Source organism: Calypte anna, chromosome 2 (genome assembly GCF_003957555.1).
Source record: "Calypte anna isolate BGI_N300 chromosome 2, bCalAnn1_v1.p, whole genome shotgun sequence".
Classification (NCBI taxonomy): Eukaryota; Metazoa; Chordata; class Aves; order Apodiformes; family Trochilidae; genus Calypte; species Calypte anna.
Genome location: NC_044245.1, coordinates 10730663 through 10748799, shown reverse-complemented (window position 1 = coordinate 10748799; position 18137 = coordinate 10730663). Strand labels below are relative to the sequence as shown.

At 34.5% G+C, this 18137-nt stretch overlaps 1 protein-coding gene across 1 annotated transcript in view; it reads left to right on the top strand.

Annotated features, from left to right (window-relative positions):
* Positions 1-18137, top strand: part of VIPR2 (vasoactive intestinal peptide receptor 2) — a 46795-nt gene that overhangs the window by 10906 nt on the left and 17752 nt on the right. The window contains exons 3-5 of the mRNA XM_030444948.1: positions 1511-1618; positions 4919-5016; positions 14106-14203. Of these exons, the coding sequence (XP_030300808.1) occupies positions 1511-1618; positions 4919-5016; positions 14106-14203 (304 nt within the window). The remainder of the gene's footprint in view (positions 1-1510; positions 1619-4918; positions 5017-14105; positions 14204-18137) is intronic.

The following is an 18137-nucleotide window of genomic DNA, read 5'->3' as shown; positions in this document are numbered from 1 at the left end:
AAAAAATGAGGAACAGAATGTAATTTATACTGTTACATTCCCTTTAATTATAACGTATCTGCACATACAAGGCAAGCATTAAAGACAAAAAAATTCAAATAAAGTATGTAATCTCATTGAAACTAGGAATGAAGCCTGACCTGAATTGGCTCCAGTAAATGTTCTTTTATTTTACATAAGGCCTGGTGTTACATCAGAGACATGTAGGACTTCTTTATAATCTAGTACTGCAACTCAGGGAGCACCTAAGCATATTGAAGTTCCATTGACTTGAAAGGCTAAGATGATGACTTCCTGAGGTGTAAACCTCTTAAATTATATGCACACAGCCAAGTCAGCATCACCTCAGAGATACCATCACTATTGCTAAAAGAATAGCCACAAATGCTGGAGGGAGTAGAAGGCAGCTGGGTGAAACAGAGCAGAAATAAAACTCATTATTTAATCCTTAAAAAAATGTATGAAGCAGCTGTAGGGAAAACCTATGCATGGGGGAAAAAAAATTATTACAGTGTTCAACGCATATTACCTTGTGAATCAGTTGCTAAAAACAGCCATTCAAGAGGTGAGGACTATAAACCTCAAACTGAATTGTCAATGGGAGCAGGAACTTCTCAGCACACTGTGGAATGCAGATAAAAATAATGCCACTCTCATGGTTCCTACTCCTAATCTTTTTTCCCTTTCCCTAAGGTAAAGCTGAGAAAGGATATATTGGCTTAGGAGTCAAAAGTTTCTAAAGGAACCAAACCAGTCAGTTCTCTTCAGGTAGCTGGAGAACTTGACAAGCTGAGAGTAATAACACAGTATTTTAAGCAAATAAGGAGCATTCTTTGTTCAAATCTCCGTTATTTAGTTTAGAAGAGATTATTTTGTTAGTCCATACCTATTGTTCCAAGAATTCTTCAGACATGATGCTGTCCCAATTGTAATACTGAATCCAGTGAATTACTTTTTTTTTTAACATGTTCTTATCTTTTCTTAGCATTACCCACTCAAAATTACAGTTTTAATGAGACATTTTGCAAGCAGTGTTTTAACTGACCTAAAAATAAGCTTGTTAATCAGCAGACTCTTATGATTCCCTTAACATTTTCATACAAAATACTATTTTATTTATTTTCTAGTGCCCTGGCAGGGAGGTTGGACTCCCAGAAATCACAAAAATCAGTGTTAGGGGTTGGAAGGGACCTCAAGAGATCAAGTCCAACCCCCTGTCAGAGCAGGACCACCTACTGTAGTTCACACAGAAGTGCATCTGGGTGGGTTTTGAATGTCTCCAGAGAAGGAGACTCCACAACCTCACTGTGCAGCCTATCCCAGTGTTTTGTTACCCCCCCAGTGACTCAGTCCCTTATAACCCCTACCATTCTGTGATGCTGTGATGTTTTTTCTTAAAGAGTCTTATATTTCTGGAACTACACATCCAAAGCTTGCAACAACTCTTTAAAAGTAGGATGATTCAGACCAGACTGAGTTTTCAAGTCTCTTACTGCTGGTTTTGTTTCAGGATGTGTGGGAGTGTGGGATAACATCACCTGTTGGCGTCCTGCAAAGATTGGAGAGACTGTCACTGTCCCTTGTCCAAAAGTATTTAGCCTTTTTTCTGGCAAACCAGGTACTTCATTTTAAGGTGTTTTTGTTCTGGTTTATCATGGTATTTTATAAGGTAATCTACTAAAACTGGGGGTCAGTGGGTTTAAGGATTTTATTTAATTTTTAAAAAGATAAAATAATAGATTCTTAACAGAGCCATTCATGATACATCATGAAGAGACCAAATAATTGTCTCTATGGTCTGTATGGTGTTCGTGGGGTTAGATACTAAATAAATATTCTGATACAGTGGCATGCACCAAGACTGAAGAAACTGCTTGCTCTTTTTGACCTATTTATGTTACTTTTAAGGTGATTGGGTCTGACTGACATCTTTAAGAGTTTCCAGCAGGTCACATACTGGTTGTTCCTCCAGTGCATAGGAGGAACCTATGTTACTCCCTCATAGGAGGGGAGTTAGTTCTGCTGCTGAGGTCCGTCTGGAGAGCTTTTTAACTTTTAATGTAGAGTCTAATTTGGGATTACTAAAATGCCTTTATTCTGAAAACTGTTAGATTAAGTCTTGTTCAAGTAAAAAATAGATAACTAAAACAATCTACAGATGAGCAGAGGTTTTCATTCCTGGAGCTGGTGAATCTTGATTAGTTTATCACGGGTAGTCTAAACAGTTTATGAAGGGGAATATATGTAAAATCCTCACTAAAGCTTGTGAAATCTATAAAAGTTTTCAAATGACTCAAATGAAGATATAAAGGTGTTGTCATGAGACAAGGAAAACTAATAAACATTAAAAAATCTACTTCTGTTTATTTGCCTGAAGTTAGTATATGCACACTCTCAGGAGTTTCGGTGACAACTGTTAGTATCTTATATTTCAATAACATTTTAATTTTCCTGTAAAACAACTGAAATAAATATTTAAGTCTGAAATCTTCACAAAGCATTACAACCCTATCTGAATTGGACATTTTGTTCTCAACACTGGAAGGTCACTTCCCTTCTATAGTTAGCTATAATTTTGCCATATACAGCTTTTTTCATAGCTACCTGTTTACTTCTTGCTTGTAGAACTACCAGGGTGGGGTTTTAGTGATACCTGTTTAATTAAAATTTTTATAATTCTGTCTTCTTATAATTTCAGGAAAATAATCTTTAGTGGTTGATTCAATTAAGATCTGGGCATCTCAGTACCATTTTAATTTGATTATGCTCACAAATATGTAATAAATTATACACAGCATATTTCGAATTAACTGGATTCCTGTGGCAGAAAATTATAAAAATACCTTCAGACAAGAGATCTAACTCTTTTTATATAGTCATGTTTGTGAGATGTGAATTTTGTTTTTTTCAGGGTCTAGTAGGAATTAAAATCCTACTACAAGATGATCTAGGTCACCTTATTTTTATGGAAGTATTCCAAACCATGAGTTGGCTTTTAAATACCATCAGTTCTTTAAAGGATTTCTTAATTTAAATTGTTATTTTAAAAAGAAGTATTTGTCTTCTCATCTTTACAACTTTTGGAGAGCTGGTTCTTAATTTATTATGTCATTGTCAATGTTATAACTTAAGAATAACACATAATTGTTTATGGAATGCTAGTAATTTCATATTAAATTACTTTTTACTGGCAATCACATAATCCTATAATGTCTTTTATAAAATCCTTATAAATCCTTTTTCTGTATTGAACATGATGATGTAAGTATATGAGTGTCCAAAAGTTATTCTGTGAATTTTTTATTCAAATGCACGTGTCAAGTGATAGGTTTCAAATGAGCTTGCCACTTGAAATATTTAAAAGCATGGAATGATCATGTAGAAATAAACAATGTGTTCCCTAGAACATTGCCTAACTGACTTTAAGTTGGAAGGCCTTACAGTACTTATTGGAGAAAATACCTCAGTATTGTCTTTTTCTTGCAAACTTAGCTTTGATGTAACTTGTGGTTCTGTTAACACTCTCCTGCTCTGCCCAGTCAGAGTGAGAATTTTGATGCACTTTTAAAGTAAAGATTTTTCAAAGTGTATAAGTAGGCTACTTTTTCTTTAAAGAATGCCACGTCTATGACAAATGACAGAAGTGGTCCTGTTGTTTGTGGAAACACGGTGGTTGAAGGTCAAGGCTTTGTTATGAGATAGAAAGACTTGGTTGTTGGTTGGTTAATTGTAGGATATTTACAACTTTACACTGAAGATTTTATACAAAGAATAAATTCCAGTAACCAATGAACAAGATAAAAATCACAAGAGCTTTTGTTTGGAGAGTTTATAAACACGTTTGGTAATTCTTGGCCAAAGCTGATCTGTGACACATAAATTTGAACTTGTTAAAAGTGTTAAAAGCCAGGCATCTTTTAGTGAGTTAAAGGCCAGTCATAAACTCCAAACAAAACTAGTTAGTTATTAGTTATTATATATTGTAATATTATTGTTATTATAATATTATATATTTCAAGTATCATGGATATAAAATTGCTGTGAAAGATGAGGGGAGGCTGCTTATGATTAAACATTGTGAAAGCTCTATTAATTTTAAGGACCACTCTTTATTCTGACATAGGACTCCTCACTTTTCTCCTATTGAAGTTGTTCCATATTGTATAAATATAAATTCACATTAAGAAGATTAAAGAGTAGAATGACATGTTGCCCCATCTCATCTGAATTACTTTCTCTGGGAAAAGAGTAAATTTCTTCTCTCAGTTCCAACCAAAAATCCTTTTTATTAATAGATGTTCAAAATTCCTTTCCAACCAGATTTGTAGTTTCATGTATATTCCTTGGACTACATTGTTTCAGTGATTGGTTCAAAGAGTGAGATTCAGGATGCATATTTATTTTCACATTCTTTAATCTATCACATAATTTAGCCTTTAAAGTGTATTAACAAATCTATCAGCGTTAGCTCTAGCAGTAATTCATCAGCATAATGTTTTATAACTCTTTGTAGATCATTTAGTAAAAAAGCTTAAATAGATTAGAACAGTCCTCAGTTACTTTTCTATTGCATTACTTAACCTACAAATCTACAAATAAGCTTTTTATAGTATCTGAAAGACCAACCCTTCTAATACTACTATTTATATGAGATGTCTCAGCACCCTGATGATCAGAGGTTTAAACTTTCCAAAGCTGGGGAATCCACCACTTCCCCTGGTCGACCATTCCAATGTCTGAATGTCCATATAGTGAAAAATTTGTGTTCAATCAGAATCTTTATGGATGCTTTGCTTTAACAGCAGTGCTAGGAATACAATGTGTTAGCAGAGAATGACAAAGGTAGGTTGTCTAAAGATGTACTGATGAGGAGAATTTTGAATCTTTCTGATTTAAACTCTCAAACTTTGCTTTACAGGAAATATTAGTAAAAATTGTACGAGTCATGGATGGTCAGATATTTTTCCTGACATCTTAAGTACTTGTGGATATAATGACTATGAGGATGATTATAAGGTAGGAAAAATTCTTAATTCTGCACGTTTATATTTATATATACTTATTTTTACATATGTATACACACAGACATATATATCTCTCCAGATATACATCAATTTTGGGCAGTTATGAATTTTCTAGAACAAGTTTAAATGATAGAGATTGATTAGGAAATACTGAACAGGCCATTTATTGAAAGGTACCAAATTCTTATGCTGAAAATGCACTGAAATGAGGAAGTTTATTTTAAAATACCATAAACACATAATCCATTATTTCTGTTCTAAGTTCACTGATATTATTCAGGGTGTGAAAGAACTTTTCTGCTTCCATCGTTTGCATTGATTCTACTTTTTTTCCCCCATTTTTATTTCTGCTGCAGTCATGCAAAATGAGATGAATAGCTGGAAACACATATCAAGATGTGTTAAACCAGTCCAAGCCTCTCTGCAATCTTTCACGTGACATATTTTGACATCTTCTATATAGATTTAACCAGCTAGACATGAGTCTTAGCTGCTCAGAGGATTTTAAACTCTCTGTCAACATTAATTACACACAGCAAGACACAAACTCAGCACATGCAAGCTACAGGCTATGTGGTCTGAATTAACAGGGTCATGCAAAGACAAATTAATTGAGAGAAACATCCTCAGGACTGCCAAATATGGTGGACCTGTTGCAGCTTGTGCTAAGCATCATCTATGGAAGAAGCCTTCCCCTTTTGGCTACTTTCCTGCATTTTTCATTACTTAATTATGTTGCTGTTATTGAAGAGACTTAAGGCAATACTGGGCTCACCTTTTTTTGGGATATGTTTAGACTTAAGGTGAATTGGATAAACATGCTGGAAAAAGAAATATAATTAATTACTTGCATAAAGATGAATTCCGTCAGGAATTCCAAGTTTACTTCACATATTTTGAGTACCTTCTGGTTTGCTCTGCACCATTAAAAATGTGTAGAAGTGCCTGATAAGAAAAATGGTAATTGTCCACACTATGTAATCCACCCCTATCTCAATTTGTGTTTATTCTCTATAAGTGCTACAAGATTTTGTAGTACTGGCTTCTGTGTTGCTTAAGTTCATTTTGCAAAGGAAAAGAACTGGGGTTCTTAATTCCATTTCTACTAGCAGTTTCTTGTGTCATTATTTCTAAAGCACTGAACTAATTAGCTAGGACCAGTTTTGCACTGTACAGCTTAAGGCTTTCTGATATGTTTTCCTACTATGAATATTTAGATATTATAGAATGCACTCTTTCACATGGTTATAAAAGTTTTAATATAATTCTATGTAATCATATTCTGTGGTGAATATATCATATATCCTCCTTACATACAGTATTACAGGCCCATGGAATGAAAAGAAAAAGTAACTGGGGATGATAATGATCATAAATACTTTAGTAGTTATCAATTTTATTTTTGGTTAAATAGTCAAAAAGTTGTGAGGGATTTTTTATGTTCACGGTGACATCTGCTCAATATTAAAACTGTCTCTGACAAACAATCAAGGTCTAAACTTTGTTCTTAGTATTTTTGTTCTTCAGCACTGAATTAATCTCTCACCCCTAGAGGTCCTTCTAAACCAAGGAGGTGGTAGTAGGGTAGCAGATAACTTGGCCTAGGAAGCTATTGTTCTATGGCTGTTCTGTAAATAAACAGAAAAACTCTATCTCCTGAACATAGTAAAAATAACACAAAATTAACTTTAAAGGCAAAAGCAGGTATCTGTTCTAAGAAAGCAGAACACAAGTTTATGTATGAATAGATTTTACCAAAATGTTTACTGAAAATCAACTAGTAACACAGACCTCTATTAATACAATTTATTTTTAATGCATGGATTTTTTTTTTTTTTGTACCCTTTAAAATCCTGTTACCATTAGGTAGTCACAAAAATGAGAAAAAAAATTAGGATTATATACTTATAGTCTAGAAAGCAGTTACAGATTCTGTAAAGTTTTCTATAAAATTGTTCTGAAAATCATAATGCACTGATTTTTATACTATGCCTAACAACCTATTAAATTTAATTTAGTAGTTGTAATTTGAATATTTTTCCTGAAATTTTAAAAGTAAATCATTGTAATTCAGTTTTGGAATCAGCATTGCTCAAATAATCACGTGACTATTGTGCACAGGCCAGCTATTCTTAAAACCCTTGAAAAAGTGATATTTTTCTTAGACTTACAGGAAATTTATGTAATTTCAATTGCATAATGGCATTGCAATTTCATATTACTTGATTCAGCTACAGTTGCAAAATCTAAAGGTTTTTTGTCATTTATGCTGCATAAAAATCTTTTAAAAATATAATTGTAATTTAGTTTAAAGTTCTGTTTTGGTCAATCCATACCTTCTTTGTATTCCTGCCAACCTTGCAAAATTTTTATTAAGGTCAGAGTTTAAAGCTAAGGTTTAACTGAGAAGTTTCTAATTGTGCTTCACTCAGAATAGTAAATAAAATAATAAGATACTCCCATCTGACATAAAAGAGACTTTTTTATATGCTATCAGATTTAGTATTGATTTGCCTGTATTTTTACAGTAGTGCCATATAAAGAGTTTGTTTCTAGATGGTAGTATATAAAATGCAGAGTAGTGACATTACTAATAGCTACAGCTAAGTCAATATTTATCTAAAGTAATTTTCTGGTTTTCCAATAGCACAGCACAATGCAGAATTTAATTCTTTGTCTTGGTGGAGGTGGTTTGTATTTAGTAAACATATAAATTCAGAACACAAGTTGCCTTTTTCTTTGTTTTTAGAATTAGAGTTATTTTTTTGATCAGTAGAAAATTTAAAAACATTTAAGATTTCTGACCATTGTCAGAAATGAGTTACAAGGTCCAAAAGAAAGAAATGTACTAAGTAGCCACAATTTCAAGTGTAGCATTGTGAAGACATGAAAAAATAGTGTTGCATTATAAAATAATTTAAATTACGTAATTTCTTATTTGTCTGTAATTAGTTTGAACAAAATGACCCTGGTTGGTGTTAAGGAAATGTTGAAATACTCTTGGCTTGTTAGTTTCAATCTAGGCTTATACCTCCAGGTAGCTGTTTCATCTTTGGCCATTTGGCAGCTGAGTGGCCAGCAGATTGTTTCAGTCCTACTGACACTGACAGCTATTGTGCTAAAACTGCACAGATTCTTCCTTAATTTTAGTCAGACTGTTGTAATGGTCATGCCTGTGTAGAGAATGCCAGAAATGTTATTTTAGGGTCTGTTCCTTTCCTGAAGGAAGACAACCTCTTCTGTTCTCCCTCGTGGGTAGACAGTATTGTCAAGCACAGAGCATGTGCTCTAAATTAGAGGTGCAGTCACATCAGTGTGATTGGAAAACTGATGTGTGGTTAGAAACTTTAAGTGGAATTTCAACTTTTTTTTTTTATTCATTTAAGAATTCTGAAATCAGATTAAAAAAAAAAAGTCTGATTTTGAAACATTCAGCCTGTGGAGTTTTGCTGTAATCCAGTCTAGACTTTTCAAGGTGGTATGGAATGATAAAAAAAAATTAACCAAGTCCAACTTTTTATTTGGGCATGTTACAGTCAACCCAATCAACCCAAAGGTGTTTGAACAACAGGTACTTTCTTTATGCCAAAGTACAAAACATTCTCTAAGGACTTTCTAAGGACTGAGGTCCTGTCATTCGCAAGTTGCTGGTACCTGAATCATAAGAGAACTAGAGTAAAGGATGTCTCTTGTGGGAACCCTTTATTGCATTCAGGGGATTTCTGGACCATTTATCATTCCTTTTAGCATATGCTTTTACTCTTGGAACATTGGAAAGTCAATCCTTATACATAAAAATAATCTCATAAATTCTGTTAAATAAATTTGTATTGAATTCTGAGACGCCCTGCAACTTTAAGCTGCTTTCCTTCTCTTTCAATGTTTATAAATAGTTTATGAGAGGAATAACCTTCATTTTTTTTTTTCTTCATTTGCTATTCATTTTGTCTGTTGATTTGATGCCTTTGCAAACTGACAGCCTCTGAAGTTGGTTAATTTGTCAGCATTATGGAAGATCACAGTCTAGCCAGTCCAGTTGAGACCAGACCTGAAAGGAGCAATTTGTCCACTTAATCACGAGCACCAAGGGATTATGAATTAGGTACAAATTCTCACAAGAACTTCATGCAGCATATTTACTGGTAAAAACAGCAGACAGTATTTTATTCCTAAGGGAGGTAAGCCATTATGCAAAAAGTACCTTTCAAAGATATTGTTCTCTTTTCCCCTGCCTATTTTAGTTTAGATCCAGATCTCAGGAAATAGAGGGTACAAATCAAAATAGGCAAATTATACAGAAAGGTATTAAGAGAAGACATAGCTCTAAGATACTGATTGTAAGATAAAAAAATGTGTTAGAGAAGTGCTCTTATCTCAACAGTTTTATCAAAAATTTCCTTGAACAAGCACAACACAGTATCACGAAACAAAAGAAGTGAAATAAGACATCTTGGCTTTCTTCAACATACTGCAAAATCATTTGCCAGTCTTCTGGAAGATATGGCTTAAGAGAAAAGCAAAGGATATTTTGAAAAAAGTAACTTCTGCAATTTACAGCAGCTAGAGTTGGAGCTGTGCTTATGACAATCTCCGTACTCCATTTAGGTCTGGTGAGAATGGCAACTCCTTTGGACCAGTGATGGCCCTTGAATGAATGTAAATTGCAACAGAAGCTACATATTAAGAAGTGTAAGGCTGAGACTCCAGCCACCCAAAGGCTTTAACCAGTTTATGTGGTTTTGAAGCTGAATTGACAAACATATTCTTTAATTTTATTTAAGCTAGGATTAGTCTGATTTCCCTAGTTTCAAACTGACATATAAAATATACATCATCTGCACACATACATAGCTGTAGGTACTTATTGAAGCCCCCATCAGTTTTATAAGAATGGTGAAACACAAGATTAAAATCCACAACTTTTATATATTTCTATAGGAAACCAGTATTTCAAGCATAGCCAAACCAGTTGCTTCTGACACCTGGGGATTTAGAAAATTTCCCTTAATAATTGCTTCCATCCCTGTAATTCTCTGTACCAAGAACTACTGGGTGCTTTTTCATTAGTCTTTTATACTTTATAAAAGTATACTTATATATACCTCTATATTTTTATATATACTTTATATATACTTATATATATACTTATTTATATATACTTTTTATATAATTATACACACTAGTATCACTAAGACATGACTTCTGTAGTCATTTTTTATCCCACCTCTACACATATTAAGCAACATGACTCTTACCTTATTCATTTCACCGAGTCACAAGTAGTTATTTGAAAAGTCTTCCAAAAATGTGTTATACTTTTTCCTTATGATATTATTACTAAGAAAACAGATTTGTGGTATTTGATATCCCATGAGAGTGGGACCTCAATTGGAAAAATTCCAAATAAAACAAAACCAGATGCCAGACTTCAAATGTTGCCCTTCAAAACAAGATTTAAAAAAAAATAATAAAGGAAAAAATCTTAATCAAAATAAAAATTCAAATTTTGTAATTCATTTAGTTCCTGATGAGAAGATGATCAAATCAGTGGAGAAACTCTTCAGACAGAGTCATGTTATCTAACTTTCAACATCTGTATTCTGAATCTGCACTAGTCTCTCTGGGTTTAATTTCTATTTAATAAAGAAAAAGTAAATGTTTTTACTTCACTGTCCTTCTAAATTATTTTAGATGCCTGTTTTAAGATTACATAAATAGCACTTTGCTGCTTCTGTTCATTGCTTGTAAGGAGAATCTTGATACATAGCTGAGATGGCCTTATCTATGCAACATTTAGTGGCTGTTGCATCTCTTCCATTACTTTACAGTTCTTCACTTTATTCTATTTTTTTTTTTTTTAGGCAGTAAACAGCAACTCTGTATTGCTGGGCATGGAAAACATTCATAAGAAGGCAAAGTTTCTTATCCCAAAATCAACTTCTTAGAGATCTCAAAAAAATCTATTCTATAAAAAATTGAATAAAAACCCAAATAGGTTGAATCGTTAATTGATATCTCTGGCTGTGTAAGAAGGGGAGCTTGTATGTCTGTTGCTTTGAAAGAAAAGTTGGGCAAACCTTTTGGTAATGTAAAATGTTGCAAGTGGGATCATTGCATAGGAGAACAGATCTCTGTCCTCTCTTGGTAATAAATTATCATCCATGATAGCCAGCAAAGTGGATCATGTACTGATCTGAAAAGAGCTGCTGCTAAATCTCTCATGCTCATTTCAGTGCAATGAGTTTGTAGCTTCACTGTGGAGGGCCAGGACACAATTTACATCAGAAGTCCTGGTTTACCTGCTTTTCTTTTGAATAATTTTAAATTTTTTGAATTTTCTTTTGAATTTTATTAACAGATACAAACTACAGGAGGACAGTGATGAATTTAACATTAGGATTTCTTAAACTTGGTAGTTCCCAAGAGAAGATGAGAGTGGTGCAAAGTTGTCCTTGTGTCCACTCTTATCAAGTATATGTGCATGGCTTTAGCATACATAGGGAGACTTCTGTCTCTGCTCTGCAATCATGTGATGTTGAACATCACTGTCATTACTAAAAGTGTATCTCTATAATTTTTTTCTGTGAAAGTGAACAAGAAATCTTCCACTCAGTATTTAAACAGCACTTCTTTTGCACATTGGAACTTCTTTTGCAAATGGTATTTTACTCTCTCAAATTTAGAGAATTTAAGAAATTTAAGAATTTTTGATTTAGAGACCATTCAGGCTTCTGTTTGTACACTGTGTAGAAATGGGGTCTGCAAATGGCAAAAAGATGATAACAAACAGAACCTATTGTGGAAGCACTGTGCATAATTTAGACTATATTTACAACTTGTGATGTGTACAAGAGTTAGGAAATAAAATTAATTTCTTCTAGAGCACTGTGGATGTGGCCATGAGGCTGCCAAATTGTTAAATCATTTATCAGAGTATCCTTTTTCTGTAACTGTGCAGAGCAGGTCAGGTTGAATGAATGGAGGGCGCCCAAGGTATTTGCAGTGCTCTTGGTGCCATGGGCTTTTGTAATTGCTGCTTAGAAGCTGTTTATTACTCTATTCTCAGAAAATTGCCTGCAGACTGGCTGATGTTCCTTCTGCTATGACAAAAGCCAAATTAAAGAAGAATAGGAGTGCTCTGAAGTGCTTTTCTGTAGGCACAGATTTTAGAGCTGTCAAAAAGTGAGCCAAACTGGGGAGTATAATTCTGCCATTCTAGCAGAGAATTGAGGGAACATCCTTCAGAAATTATTTGGTATGAAATTGTATTTTTGAAAGAGAATATTTTTAGAATTGTATTTGAAAACAGTTTTAGAGACATTGTTCAAGAAACACTGGACTACTTAGAGTCCTATTTAGCAAACATAGGGTTCATGTGGAAAACCAGTACCTTTTGGGGCTATCCAAGTGCAAGCAACAGAACATTCTGGGTAGATGCACTTGAATTAGTCACTCTGGGGCCTCTTTACTGTCAGAAAAAACATATTCAATGAAGTCCATGCTGACTTCTTATATAGATATAAGAAGTGCTTCTTAGAAGGCCCAGTGAAGAGGATCTACATTGCTTTAAATGTTTATATTTGCACTGGAGGTACCTAATGCTGGGTGAAATAAAGCCTATGATTTGTGCCAACAGCATCCCTATAAATGGAGTGGGGCTTTCCAAATAAACACAAGACTGTCCAGACATCAACAAAGTAATACTTACTAAGTCCCTATTTTCTTTCTTTATATCTGCAGTAAATTAATGTTACATAAGCCAAACAAAACATTAAAATATCAGGACTGTTGTCAAAGAGGACATCACAGCTTACTCCTCTAATTAAAAATAGAGATTTCTGTATTCTCTGATATCTGATATATCACATTTAGTGCCTAACAAGTGTGGCAGTGGCTATGAATACACTTAAGATCTATGGCAGTCGTGTTTCCTTTATTTTTTCCCTTTTGATCACACCTACAATAGTGCAGTTTCAAGATTTTACATTTCGTTCAGTTATTTCCATATCTGTATAATGTTTGCTAAGTGAATGTCCAGCTAACTTCATCATGAATTTGGATTGCTAAAGTTACCTGTACTTGGACTTCTAAATCCTATAAAAATAAACATGAATCATTTGCTTTTCCTTTAGCTTACCTTATTTAAAATGGTTGTTTTCTTGGTCCTTTTTATAAACAGTGTTCAAGAAGGTGAGTGGTATAACCATGTGCAATAAATATTGAAATTTTTTTCAATTATACATAGCACATTATACACTGCTGTTAAAAACTTTAATTTCATAACAATAAAAAACTACAACTTTAATATTTTATCTAGCTTCACTGGAATACAATGTCAGGTTAAGGACTTTGTTGGAGGCATAAATAAAGAAGCAGCTTAATCTGAGACTAATGTTCTTTTTCTTGACACTGTCATTCAGAATGGGATTAGATGTAATATGTAGCTGGTAAATTTACAGATGACTGCAGTTAATCAGCAGACTGTGCACTTCAGTCTGCTTTTCCTTCATTGAAAAATTTCCTCTCCAACTTTTAACAAATAGCTTTACTAAAGAAAGAAAGCATTTTTTTGGCTCACAATTTAATAAAGTGTTTGAACATTTAGATTAGGAAATTAGTGAGACTAAAAATGTCTTTAAAATTAGACTCAAGTATAAATGTATTATGAATTACACTGGAGCAGAAGGACTGAGAAAGATTCTCTCATTCAGAGATAATCCATTCTTTCAAACTGTGGCTTATTATTCCCAGTTTGACTGTGTTTATGGAAGCTGATGAATCTTATTCTTTCTTTGACCTCGTTGACATGGGATAATCAACTGAAATAGTACCAGCTTGGTGTCTTAAGTTTTGAGTTCCCGAGGCTGAATTTTCTACTGAGGTCAATTGGCTTGAGATATTGCAGTGTAAAAATAGGTTGGAATAAAGATTTTATATTCTCATCATTATTGTAGAGCAAAGAGTGAAAATAATGCTATTGATTTAGCCTTCAGAGCCATTTAATCGAAAATGATATAATTTCGCAGTCAATTTTACATATCAGTAAGTGGTTTCTGCAAATGTATGTATGTTTCTGTGCAGGTCAACTTCTATGTAAGGGTGAAAGCAATTTATACCCTTGGGCACAGCCTATCTCTGATTGCTCTTACAACAGGAAGCATAATTCTTTGCCTTTTCAGGTATGTATGTTTCATAACTAAATATGAAAAATTATAACACTGATTTAGCTGTTGTCTCAGATATTTAGAAAATTCACTGGCTTTACACTTTTCTCAGTTAAAAAGATCACAATTAGGTAATGCTACCTTGATTTTTACTAGCACCAGTCATTAAAAAAATTCAAATTACTTTGGAAACTCATGGACATTTCAGTCCATGTAAGAAAGAATAGTCATTTAGGAATGGATTATGTAAAGTATTTTCTATTTGATTACTAAAATCAATACCTTGCGCTGCTCTTCAAAACATGTAGGATGCTGGTCTCAACACTGGACAAGTAAGAAGCCATAGTTTTCAGAAGCTTCTGAGTGGTTTTCAGGGGTACTATAATTGAAAGTAATCATTAATATGTCCAAGTGGGATTGTAAAGTCATGGATAAGCATGAAGCATAGTGCTGGATGTGCATTGGTTTAGCATTGGTTAGGCAGCGTTAGGAAAGGCAGTGGGTTTTTTGCCTAATTTCTGGGTGTTATCTGAGACTGAAAGCAATCTCCAACTGGTAAAAGAAATTGCAAAATGGTATTATCGGTATCACAGCTTTTCTCAGTCTCCCCACCTTCATGCCTTTATGTATCACTTCTACCTGGCTAATAGAATAGCCTCTATATTGTCCATCATCAACTTCACACTTTTCTGTTCCACTCAGCACCCAGAAAAATAAGAAAATGCATCCCTCAGATTTGGTAGAAGATACATGTAATTTTGAGAGGACAGGATATTGTTTGTCAGAGCATGTTCATCCTGTGATGAACTATTCCTGTCGTGAGTTCTGTAGGCCTTTCATTCTCCCATCAAAATGTCTCAGTATTTAAATATTCAGAGACTATTCAGAACATATATAACCCATAATTACATTTCTTCATATCTTTGAAAAACTAATTGAGTCACTCATGGTTATCTCTTCTCTACAACCAAACACTCCAGGCAGATCATGCATTTTCAAAATGGGTAAAGCTAATAACACATAAAAGACTGTGTTACAGACATCTGAATGCTTTCCATGCCTAGAAGTCGGCTGTAACAAACAGATCAAGAATTGTTATGTACTCAAGCCTTCAACTTCAGTTTAAATATCCAAGTTGAGAACTCCCCATTCTCTCTGTTGAGTCAGTTAGAAACATCCAGGTTTTGTGGGTTTTTTTTAAGTCTCTCCCTGAAAAAGTCTGTTTCTCTCTTACCCACAGGGAGTGTAAGGACCTCCTAACATGGTGAGTTGAATTAGGAACCCACAGAGGTACTAAGAATACTGTTCAGTATAGAGTTTCCCTAAAAGATAAGAAGCAGCCACCTACACCTAAAGGCTGCAGCTGAAGCAATTGTAAATTATTAATAATAGAAGTAAATGCAAATGGCTATATGTGTATGTCTGTCTCAGACATGTTGTAGGGCATCCCATACATTTTTGTCAATTTTAAGGACAAATTTGAAAAATTTTAACTTTTTGCTGCTCAGCTAATAATACCTGCTATCCAAGAAACTTTATACTTTGCCCTGAATGGTCTGAGGGTTCTTTACAGAGAATGTCAACATACTTTTTATAAAGCTCACTCATCCCTGAAACACATTCACCTTTGAAAGCAACCAGCAAACTTTCACCTTGCTATGTTTTAAAAGGAGAGCAAAGAGCAACTCTCCTAAGTGAAATTCTGTGAAGGAAATTTGGTCTCTAAGCAGTGAATTAAAAATTGGAAGTTACTAAAGCAGAAGGTTTGTCAGTATTCTGACTTCATCCAGCAGGATTAAGATTTGAAATCTGGATATTGGTAAAACAAGAGATTATTAAAATTTTGAATTGCTGGATTTGTATGTGTGTGCTTCAAATTATACCTAATTTAATCCTGAATATGTGCTGTATTTTTAATGCAAGAGAACATGGAATAATGTAGAGCTTATTTTACTGAAGGTAAAAGCCTTCATGACAAGGAACTGGAAATTCTTTTTAAAGTATTGTGACATGACTTCTGTCACATTGTTCTGTACTGTCTGGCAGAGCAGATCCAGCCCCAGGGCTTTGCAGTTGTTCTCAATATTAGCTATAAACATGTGGAAGGTGGAAGTGTTGGGTGGGGAGAGGGGAGTTGTTCCTGAAACTTCCCATGCAGCTCCTATATTCTGTTTTGTATTTCTTCCAAAGAAACGGACATTAAGGTAGATTTTAATCTTTATGAAAAACATCATATTGGCTCTCATTATTAATATCTGTAAAAGAAGCATTGTAGAAGTATTGTAGAAGGAAAATATTATAACCTTTCAATCTCAAAACAAAGACACAAAGCATGAATATCTGAAAATGTTCAGGATGGCCATGAGCCAATAATGTGCCCTTGTGGCCAAGAAGGGCAATGGCATCCTGGGGCGCATTAGAATGGAGATGGTTAGTAGGTTGAGAGAGGTTCTCCTGTCCCTCTGCTCTACCCTGGTGAAGCCACATCTGGAATATTGTGTCCAGTTCTGGGCCCCTCAGTTCAAGGACAGGGAATTGCTTGAAAGAGTCCAGTGCAGAGCCACAAAGATGATTAGAGGAGTGGAACATCTCCCTTATGAAGAAAGGCTTAGGGAGCTGGGTCTCTCCAGCTTGGAGATGAGGAGAATGAGGAGTGACCTCATCAATGTTTATAAATATGTAAAGAGCAAGTGCCAGGAGGATGGAGTAAAGCTTTTCTCAGGGGTGACTAATAATAGGACAAGGGGCAATGGTTATAAACTGGAGCATGGCTGGTTCCATATAAATATTAGGAAGAATTTTTTCACTCTGAGGGTGACAGAGCCCTGGCACAGGCTGCACAGGGAGGTTGTGGAGTCTCCTTCCCCACCTGGATGTGTTCCTGTATGAGCTGCTATAGGTGACCCTTCTTTGGCAGGGGGGATTGGACTTGATGATCTTTCAAGGTCCCTTCCAACCCCTAACTTTCGATGATTCTATGAAAATACCTTGCCAAACTAAGCTGACAGCATTTTTCAAGTTACTATGGTGCCACTCCCCACATAATACTCTACACTTACAGTAATTAAACCTAATAGGTAACTTTCCAGCACAATATTTTCCTGTTGGAGGTTGTCAATTTGTCAGGCACATTCTTGTATCTGCACACTTATTTTATAAGCAGCAAAAGAAATAATTTTGATATAGCCAAAGAAGCTGTTCAAGCCACCTTTCAAGGCAATTTACTATTTCTTAATTTTGGATGTCTAAGTTTTACTATATCATAAAGTTTTAGAAAAGTGACAATCAAAAAGACTGAAAATACATAATATTTTTTAGATGTTTTTAACAAAGTTGGTTTCTTCCAGCTCAATATGTAACTGAACTGTAAAGCAGCATATTTCTACATAACACTGATGTTCTAGATCTATCTTTCTTACTAAGGAGAAAAATACCAGTCTCCATAATTTCTATATGATGTGCTGTCTGTAAGTGTTCCTCACATGGTAGTTTTGTATCATGAGGTGGTAAGTTCAAAGGAATAAACATGATAGCTTTCATTTAGTTGTTAAAGAACAACATTTTTTTGTTATCCTGATTCAGCATACAAATCCCAACTTGCTTGCCCACTACCTCCAAACTGCTGGTTTGACAACCTTATATAAATGCAGCTACTGAATCCAAAGAACTAATCACCTAAATTAGTTACTCCTGAAAAATATTTTCCTTGTATTTGCAGCTTGTGTGTATCTCTGAACTTTATATAAACATAGGATGTAATCCAAGGTGATGGCAGGGTTTCCGTATGGGTCAGAACCTGTTTCAGCAAAAGACATGAATTGCCACAGAACTCACTGCATTTTTTGAGAACTGCTTTTATTTGTGATTATGTTCTTTGACAAGCTAGAGTTTTCCAAGATGGATGTTACTTATTTCCCTACACTCAGTGTAACTATCCTTGCTTTAGTAG